This window comes from Oryctolagus cuniculus, chromosome 7, assembly GCF_051225735.1.
Source record: "Oryctolagus cuniculus isolate XC-2025 breed Fujian yellow rabbit chromosome 7, ASM5122573v1, whole genome shotgun sequence".
Classification (NCBI taxonomy): domain Eukaryota; kingdom Metazoa; phylum Chordata; class Mammalia; order Lagomorpha; family Leporidae; genus Oryctolagus; species Oryctolagus cuniculus.
In genome coordinates, this window is record NC_142873.1 from 61668990 (window position 1) to 61678554 (window position 9565).

Genomic DNA, 9565 nt, shown 5'->3' on the forward strand with positions numbered 1-9565 from the left:
GGGCCTCAGCCCTCAGTCCCTGCCTTTGCTATCTGCTGAATTACTTAAGGGCCATCCCTTAACAGTCGTATGTTCTCAACTTTTACAGTGAAGGAATAAAGTCCTCACACTGAGCAAGACCTCCAGGCCCAGTCAATCCTTCTGCATCTGCACAGGCACAGCATCCTTAATGTTTTCTTCTATACACATGACATTTGTGGAATACCTGTGCCGGGCTCTCCGTGTGTGTGATTTCTTTCTTCATTCACGTTCATCCAAAATCTTAAACACTCATCATACACTACTTAGGGTGAGGTGAGCGCAACACCCATCAAATATTTCCAGATAGTGGCCTTATGCTGAGAGAAGAACTCTTGTACCTGAAATCTATACTTTTCGGCTTTACTGTTATTTTGATGGAGGAAAAAGTAGTGTTTTTGTTTTTGTTTTGCTGGTACTGCAACAGCTTTCCAAATAAAAACTTGGTGACAGAAAAATTGGAGATGAATTTCCTTAAAAGAAACTCACCTCCAATTTGCTAAAACTTACTTCCCCAGTCACCTGAGTGGGTGAAAAGAGGAGTTCCCTACTCTGGTCTGCTACTAAGGGAAGGAAGCCTCTTGCAACCTCCTCTCTACTTTGCTACTACTCGCCTGGACACAGGGAAGCTTCTAGCTGTTTTTCTCACCCTCCTTATGATATCGGATGGCTCACTAATAATTTTCTATATTAATAAGCCTGTGGGCTCTTGCCACATATTCAGAGAATAATTCTAAATACTGGCTCAAATAGACCAAACATGGTAAGTTTTTTTTTTTTTTAACATGGTAAGTTTTTAAGGATTTTATTCAGTGAGAGAAACGCGCAAAAGAGTGAGGGCTTTATTTAGGGGAGAAAGAAGTTAAGTTGGGTCCATACCAAGCAGAGAGCAGGCCAGGAGCAAGCCACGTGGAGCAAGCGTATAGTTATGAGCAGCCACAGGTAGCTTAACACAGCAGCAAAGCAAGGCAGACAGCGAGCCAGTAGGCCCCACACCCCAAAGGCATGTGGAGCAAGAGTGAGCCCACTGTGTTCCAGGCCCATTTATTTGCTCCCAAAGGGGGGAGTGGTTACATAGTCTGATCGGCAGGTAGGTGTCCAGGCGAGGTCACCTAAGGGGGCATGAGATCACACAGGGGCTTGGTGAAGGTGTGGTCTCCAGCTTAGGAACCTGATTTGATCCTATGTGCCTGCCTACATCACTTAGACCCCGAATCGTGCAGCCAACAGCAATCCTCCTCCCCCCCGCTGGGATTCCTCACATATATTTGCACCTTCCTTTAACACCCCACTAAGATCCAAGGCTCCTTGGCTCCCGGTGGCATTTCTGACAGTCACCAGCTCACTCCTGCTGCTAAACACTACAGGAAACACAGACGCCTCCGGGTCACCAAATAACGGCCACCAACTCCGGGGACTAAAGCTCGGGCTCTTTGTTGACGGGATAAGGCCTCAGCCTGTCTCAGGGCATCGCTAACAGCTGACCCGGCCCATTTACAGACAACATCCCTAGTACGCAGGCTTCCACGTTACCGACACAAGCTCTCAGTCGGAGTCGGAGGGAGCCTGCCGGGCCCGCCCCGAGGGCTCGCGGGCCAAGCCCCGCCTGCCGCGCGTAGTCCCCGTCAGGACAACCGGGACGCTTTGCACCCAAGCCCGGGGCGGGCTCATAAACGGAAGCGTCAGGGTTGAGTTCGAACCTAGTTTCCCTGTGAGAAAACATAATTTTTCCTTCACACCTCGCCTGCTTCAGGTTCCAAAGTTCTTGCTTAAAATCGTAATGGAGGACGTACGTCTTGGCAGACCTCTCAACAAGAGCCGACCTAAAATGGCCATGTTTAGTTACTTCCTTAACTTGTAAAAAAAAAAAAAAAAAAAAAAAAAAAAAAAAACACGTGAAAAAACCTGGCAGACGCGGCGCTCGCAAGCTGAGCGCGTTCGCTCTGGCCGAGGGCTGCTCTCAACGACCCCCCGACAAGCAGCAGTCTTCAGCTGCCTCACCGCGGCCGCGGCGGGCGGAACAGCCGCCCAATAACGCCCTGGCGCGACTGCGGCGGCGCGCTGAACCCACACTCATTGGCCCGTTCCCTCGCGCGCCGCCACGAGGTCCCGCCCCCCTGGGCCAGGTTCCCCTCTGCTCGCCGCCTGGGGGTGGAAGCCAGGTCTCCCGGACGCGCGCGCGCACGCGCTCGCGGTCTTGCCCCATCGCCCCGCTCGCGCTCTCCCGGATGGAGTCATCCTGGGACCTGCTCCAGGTCCGGCCCCCACCTGCAGACTTCCGGCCGGCCGCCTCAGCCCCACCTCTGATGATCCACCAATCACTGTGCTCGTGCCGCAGGAGTGGGTGGGGCCTGAGAGATTCGAAAGGAGCCCCGCCCCCAGGAGCCGATTCCCGGGACAAGGTTGTGGAAGCAAAGCCTCTTCTGTGGATGGTGAGGTCGGGTAGGGAGTGGAAACAGGTGGGCTGGAGGTGTGGCGTGGATGTGGGGCCGCGGGGTGGAAAGGAGGCTTAGGAAGAGGAAGAACCCAGGAGATACTGGTGGGGAAAAGGAGAGGACGTGCAAACAGCCTCCGGGCACAGCTCGCTGCAACTTTTCCAGAGGGAGGGGGAGATACAGGCCCAGGTGCTACTCCGGGACGCTCGCTTTGCCTCCTGCCTGACCCCTGCCCCTGGCTTGCACCTTGAGGCTAGCGGGAGCCTTGGGCAGCATGGATGCTTAAGCAAAAGTACGGTTTTTCTCCAGCCGAGATCAGAACTGACTCGCTCTCCTGGCTAGACATGGAGAATTTGGAGGAAGGTAAGGAAACCCTGGGGGGCGGGAGGGGGGAGATGAGTCCCTGGGATTGAGAGCCCCGTCAGGGACCTTCAGCTGGCGTTCAATCTTCTTGGCCTCCAGATGTAAAGTTTATTGTGGATGAGACCTTGGACTTTGGAGGGCTGTCACCATCGGACAGGTACCAGCCTCTTGATCCCACTTGTTTTCCTCCAACACCACCTCTATGTATCTCTCTGCTCACTGCTGAGTCCTTGGCCCCGGAGCTTGGGTTGGCAAGTTTTGGTGCACTTAGGCTGCTGGGTGGCTGACTCCAGCCTCTCTGATGCTACCCATGAGGAGCTGAGAAGGGAGAAACTGGAGTTTGATTTTAGAATGTTAAGAAAGGCAGCAGATTCGCTGCATCTTCGTTCTGACATCATCTGTGATGTCAGTAAAGAGTAAAAGCCCTGCTAGACCTCAGGGAACCAGGTATCTCGTCACCCAGAAGCCAGCATGGACCTCAGGACTGTGGTGTGTGTGTGTGTGTTGGGGGGGTGTTCAGGTTCCATTGCACAGAGTCCCTGTCTCCTGCTCTCTTTCGTGCGGGCATGGTGCCTTGTTTTCTGTCTCAGTCGCGAGGAGGAAGACATAGCAGCGTTGGCAACTCCAGAGAAACCACTCCGACGGGGCCTTTCCCACCGAAGTGACCTGAATGCAGTGGCCCCTGCGCCCCAGGGTGTGAGGCTCAGCTTGGGCCCCCTCAGCCCAGAAAAGCTGGAGGAGATCCTCCATGAGGCCAACAGGCTGGCGGCCCAGCTGGAGCAGTGTGCCCTGCAGGAGCGCGAGAGCGCGGGCGAGAGCCTGGGGTCCCGCCGGGTGAAGCCCAGCCCCCGGCGAGAGACCTTCGTGCTGAAGGACAGTCCTGTGCGAGACCTGCTGCCCACGGTGAGCTCTCTGGCTTGGAGCACACCCTCCCCCAGCAGCCTGACGCCTCGACACCGGAGCTCCGATAAGAAGGGCTCCACCAAGGCTCTTCGGGCAGCATCTGGAAAGAGGCCCTCTGGCCTCAAGAGGGTGAGTTTGGGGGACTGAGCGGGATGTGTGCCTGCAGGCACTGCGTGTGACATGCTGCAGGCATCGAGTGGTCTGCTCTCGGGGGCAGGAAGTTCTCCCTCTAGAATTGTTGGAGGTACAGATGCCACAGCAAAGCGCTTGCCACAGTGTCCGGGTACCAGCTCTGTAGTGTCCATGAGCAGCTAACTTCCGTCCTTCCTTGCTGTGGTCTCAACAGCTCCCAACCTCTGTCCCCGAAGCCCCTGGGCTCACAGAACTGATCCCTTCTCCATTCTAGTCATTGTCCCCCTCTCTTTGTGTTTCAGGAATCGCCCACTTGCAATCTGTTCCCTGCATCCAAAAGCCCAGCATCTTCTCCTCTTGCCCGATCAACTCCTCCAATCCGGGGGAAGGCTGGGCCTGGTGGGAGAGCGACAGCAAGTGAGAACTCCTGGGCCGCAAAGCTGGGGGTGAGTGGGAGGAGGGAGGATGGGGAGCTAACCCTGAAATTCTTCTCCTCCTCTCCACCAGGCCCACCTACCCCTGTCAGAACGGTCCTGGCCCCACAGCCCGCTACCAGCAACTCTCAGCGCCCGCCCCGGCCACAGGGAGCAGCTGCCAAATCTTCCAGTCGCCTGCCGATTCCCTCGGCCATTCCCAGACCTGCCAGCCGCATGCCACTCGCCAGCCGGAGTGGGCCACCTGGCAAAGGTGCCCTGCCTCCTGATTCTGTGTCGACACGAAAAGGGCTTCCCAGACCAAGTGCTGCAGGCCACAGAGGTGAGGGGAGGTGGACATGAGGGTAAAAAATTGGGAGGAAGAATACCTATACCAGACCAACTTGACCTTACCCTGCAAGAGCTGGCTACAGCAACCTCTTCCACTGTCTGTATTTCCATGCTATTTGGAGATGGGGAGGCTGAGTTAAGAAGAGAATGTGGGATTGGGCAAAGAATTTTAACCTTGAGTTCCAAATACTCATGGATTTAACCTTTTAGGGGATACCGATCCCCGACCCACTCTGCCTTCACTGGGGATTTGTTTTGAGAAGTCAGTTGAAGTTTCTGCTATTTATCTCTTTTGGTACCCCCACCCCACCCCCATCAAGTTCCAGTTTCCCAGCGACCAAATCTTCCTGTCACTGGTGCCACTCGGAACAGTCTGCAGCCCTCCAGGAAAGTTGCAGTCGCAGGACCTACGAGGTAAGACTGGTTCCCCCAATGCGCCATCCCTAGCATCTGGACTTCCAAGCTGATATGCACGTCAGCCTTGAATTCTGTTTGGAAAAAGGGAGGTGAGGAGGGAGGCCTGGAGCGGGGTAGGAGGGATCCTGTTCATCCCACCCTGAGGAGCTTGAGCCCAGCTGGGTGACGGTTGGGTTTGAGGAAGAAGGGCAATTTAAGGATGCTCCGCTGTCTCTTTAGGTAAAGAGATGGGACCACAAGCAAGAACTCGGTAGCAAAGCACTACACTCACTGCCTGAACTCGTCTGCACTCAGCAGGTCCTGACTCCAGCCGATTCTGGCCCAGGGGCGGGAGGAAGAGATACCACCAGGGCCAGTCCCCAGGAATAGAGACCAGAGAGGATGAGGTGGATTAGGGCTGAGCTGGAGGAGACTCAAACTCTCTGGGTTGAAAGAAGATTAGTGAAAAAGAGGTCACTCCCCAGCAGTGAAATTAGCAACCAGCAAACGAGAATGGCAGGCAAGCCGGGGTCCACATCCACCTCCGCTCGTGCCTCCCGCCCCAGAGGTTGGTCTTCCTGCCTGGATGCAGACGTGTGATTTACCTGTGAACGGCCTCTGGGGCTGACCTTGAAGCTCTCGGAGGAGCAGGCTTCCTGAATCACAGCCTCTGCTGGACTCAGCTGGAGACAGGCACCTGGGCTCCAGAACTCGTTTCCTATGAATTCCGTGAGTTCTCACAAGCCAGTTTGTGACAAGCGTACTCCACTAGTCTGCGTTTTTCTAAAATAAAATGTATTTTTATATGCTCTGTAGACCTGAAAGTCAATCTGCTCAGTTTCTAACAAAGTTGAGTTAAACTTCTCTGTAATTTGGTGAAGGAGCCTGGGTAGGCCTGCCGGGGCAGAGGCTCCGAGAGGCTCCAGGGCCTTGACACTCCAGTAGTTAGGCTGCGACCGACCCCCTTGTTGCCATTGGATGGGAGCAGGCCGCCTTTCCCCCAGGAGTCATAGTGTTAGAAGTTCCAGATCAAAGTTGCACACAGCTGAATTTAGTGTGGAAGGCTGTTAAGCCCTGACCTAGGGAAGCTACTTCTGTCCTGAATGGAGCCTCTTAGGAACCTATCAGCTTCTCAGCCTGCTGCATGTGGGGAAGAGGAGGCCTTCTGGTCGTGGTCAGCTTCCCCGCGTGCCCCAGCAGATGTTGGAATGGAATACCTCGTCACTTTCTCAATTACATCATGCGAGTCGTCTGTGTCCCTTCACCTCCCCTACCGGACTTGAGGGCTGGAACCAGGATTGTACACCTCTTCGTTGCCCTGGTCGTGTCACTTGTACACAGCAGAGCATTTCATTAATTTATTCAGAAAATATGTGGGTACCAGATGGTGGGGGGTTATTGCATAGAGAAGACTCAATTGACAGTTTTAGTTTAGGGTCTCCTATTGGAGGCAGCCTTGGACACTTGCAACCAGAACCGACTTCATTCCTTATGAATTTTCATTTCTATTTGAGAGACAGAGCTGCCAGCCCCTGGTTCACTCCCCCAAATGCCTGTAACAGCTGGGCGTTGGCCAGGCTGAGGCCAGGAGCCAGGAACTCAATCCAGGTTTCCCACGCAAGGACCCAACCACTTGAGCCATCACATACTACCTCCCAGGGTCCACACTGGCAGGAAGCTGTGGTCTGCAGTGAGAGCTGGGAGCTGAATGCAGGCACTCCAATGGGAATTGCAGATACCTTTTTTTGTTTAAGATATATTTATTTATTTGAAAGGCAGAGTTACAGAGAGGCAGAGAGAGAGGTCTTCCATCTGCCAGTTCACCCCCCAAATGACCGCAACAGCCAGAGCTGGGCCAATCTGAAGCCAGGAGCCAAGAGCCACCTCCGGGTCTCCCATGTGGTTGCAGGGGCCCAAGGACTTGGACCATCTTCCACTGTTTTCCCAGGCCATAGCAGAGAGCTGGAACGAAGTGGAGCAGCCGGGACTAGAACTGGCGCCTATATGGGATGCCAGCACTGCAGACAGCGGCTTTACCTGCCAGGCCACAGCGCCAGCCCCTGTGTAGGTATCTTAAACATTAGATCAACCTTGTCCCCCTGGTGAGGTTTGAGGGAGTTTCCTTCCCTGAAGGCCTGGCCATAACTTAAGGAAGGCAGCAGGCAAATGGGAATGCCAGATGGTCTGTCCCCATCAGCACCCTGCTTAGACATTGAAGTGCCTTCCTGGTGTTACTGGTCATGGAGGGGAGGGTGGTTGTCGGAGTGAGTCTGGTGGGTTCTTTTCCTCAGCTTAGTATAGAAATAAAAAGCCGGGAATTTGCAAAGAGGTAGAAACTTTTTTTTTTTTTTTTTTTTTTTTTTTGACAGGCAGAGTGGACAGTGAGAGAGAGAGACAGAGAGAAAGGTCTTCCTTTGCTGTTGGTTCACTCTCCAATGGCCTCCGTGGCCGGTGCACTGTGCTGATCCGAAGGCAGGAGCCAGGTGCTTCTCCTGGTCTCCCATGGGGTGCAGGGCCCAAGGACTTGGGCCATCCTCCACTGCACTCCCTGGCCACAGCAGAGAGCTGGCCTGGAAGAGTGGCAACCGGGACAGAATCCGGCGCCCCGACTGGGACTAGAACCCGGTGTGCCGGCGCCGCAGGCGGAGAATTAACCTAGTGAGCCATGGCGCCGGCCAGAAACTTTTATTAGAAAAGAAACTTTTTTGATTGGCAAGTGACAGAGAAAGCGTCTGGTCCGAGAGGAGAGCAGGCGGAGTGCCCGAGTGGGACACTGGCATTGAGGGAGTGTCTGGGTTTTTAAGGCATTGCCGTCTGTTCATTGGGTCATCCTACTGGGGATGCCCATTGGACAGGGGTTTCACATACGTATGTTGATTGGCTTGGGGCTCAAGGAGATAGCAGGGTCTCCTGGAGACAGTCCGTCTCCTTAGGGGCTCAGCTCCCTCCTCTGCTAGCTCTGGGTGGAAGATTGCAACTAACTTGAAGGAATTATTTAAAACCGCAAGGTCACACAGGATAGCCAGGGTCTCCTGGAGCAGGTCCGACTCTCCCCAGGTGCTCAGCCCCTCCCCTGCCAGCTCTGAGTGAAAGCTTGCCCCCACCCAAAGGTGTGATTCAAGGCTGCAGGGTCACACATGCAAGCACAAGGAACTGTTAGTGAGGGAGATGCCGGTTGGCCTAGAGACATGCTTTCCAGCCACAGCTGATAGCTTGCTTATAAAGGAAGTTCTACCTATGTCTGAAGGGGCCCGCAGACCCCCTAGCCCCATTGGCCGGCCTCACTTTGCCCCTGGCGCTTTCCCCTTTCTGTTTCTATTGCTGATCTCAAGGTTCATTGAACGCATTCCCCTGCATCGCGGTGACAGCTGCCCAGCCCTCCACTTCTGCCTGAGCCTCTTGCAGCAACTGCACGTACCTGGGGGATTCCAAGCATGGATGTGGCGGTGGGAGGCAAAACACAGTGTCTGGCTCTGGAGAAATGTAGCATGAGGCCAAAAACAAAAAAAACCAAAACCTCAGGTGTGTTTCTCAGCTTCAGTAAGCAGGGCCCGTTGTGGACTTCTGGCTCTGACCGAAGCATGGAAGGTCAGCAAACCTAGGTAACCACCTAGGCATGGCCGGCAGGTGGCACGAGCTGGTGGGCTGGGTCTGAGCCAGCGGGCGGGTCGTGAACGGCGAAGCCGCAGCAGAGGCATGCGCTCTCGCCACCTGGCGGCTGGCGAGGGCAAGGCATGCTGTACTCTTCGCTCTTCCTCGCAGTCTGCAGTTTTGTGCCCCTTCCCAGCCCCTCCCGCCCCAAAGCCGCTTAGGCAGCAGTCGGTAGGCGGTGCCCTCCCCGGCCAGGTCGTGGCTGCACTTGGGGGCTCAGCGACCTGCCGGCCTCCTTGCCTTCTGGCCGCGCTTTCCGTTTTCTCTATGTGCTCCTGCCACCGCATGCAGTAGCAACGAGAGAGCCAGTGTTTATTGGCCTCTTACTGGGAACTGCACTAAGCACTTTACAAGTGTTAACTCATTTAATTCTCATAAAAGCTCAATTAGGCAGCCGCTGTTATCATCGCCCTCATTGTGCAGGCAGAGAAACTAAGGCTGAGAGAGACTGAGTCACTCGGGCGGGTTCCAGGGTTCCAGCCTCCCCGGGAACTCCCTCTCTGGTGTGTTGGGTGGAACTGTGACAAACACCGAACTAAAGACAAGAATTAACGATGGACATACTTGACTACAGAATGAGTAGTTGCTTTGTTTTCCAGTGGAGGGAGAAAATTAAAACGGCCCAGAACAGCAGAGTTAGAAGGCTCTAGTCACCGAGTGCCCTTCAGGTCCCTGCGGCCTGTCAACTCAGCCCTCCCTGTCTCCTGAATTCACCCCAGAAAACTTGCCCCCGTCCAGGACTCAGCCACAGCGGGTGGGCTGGAAACCTGTCTGCTGGGCGCTTCCTCCTGCCCTGCCCACCTGCCTCCTTTTCCCTGGACACGCCCAGGACGTGGGCTCTGTTGAAGCGGCTATTTGGAGAGCATGGTCGGGGACATCTGCGGAGGGGCCACTTACCATCCA

At 54.9% G+C, this 9565-nt stretch overlaps 1 protein-coding gene across 6 annotated transcripts; it reads left to right on the forward strand.

The window, feature by feature from the left end:
- The first annotated feature begins 2154 nt into the window (after nt 1-2154).
- PSRC1 (proline and serine rich coiled-coil 1) lies at nt 2155-5826 on the forward strand. Of its 6 annotated transcripts, none has more exons than XM_008264748.5 (8): nt 2156-2460; nt 2763-2816; nt 2916-2973; nt 3407-3848; nt 4154-4268; nt 4359-4607; nt 4936-5029; nt 5252-5826. In XM_008264748.5, the coding sequence occupies exons 1-8, from the start codon at nt 2247-2249 to the stop codon at nt 5253-5255; spliced, it is 1230 nt and encodes a 409-aa protein (XP_008262970.5). In that variant the 5' UTR covers nt 2156-2246; the 3' UTR covers nt 5256-5826. The 6 variants fall into 6 exon arrangements, with proteins under 6 accessions (XP_089156342.1, XP_008262970.5, XP_089156341.1 ...); XM_089300215.1 differs by having other exon boundaries at nt 2156-2450; nt 2711-2816; XM_008264750.5 differs by having other exon boundaries at nt 2156-2450.
- The last annotated feature ends 3739 nt before the right edge of the window (nt 5827-9565 follow it).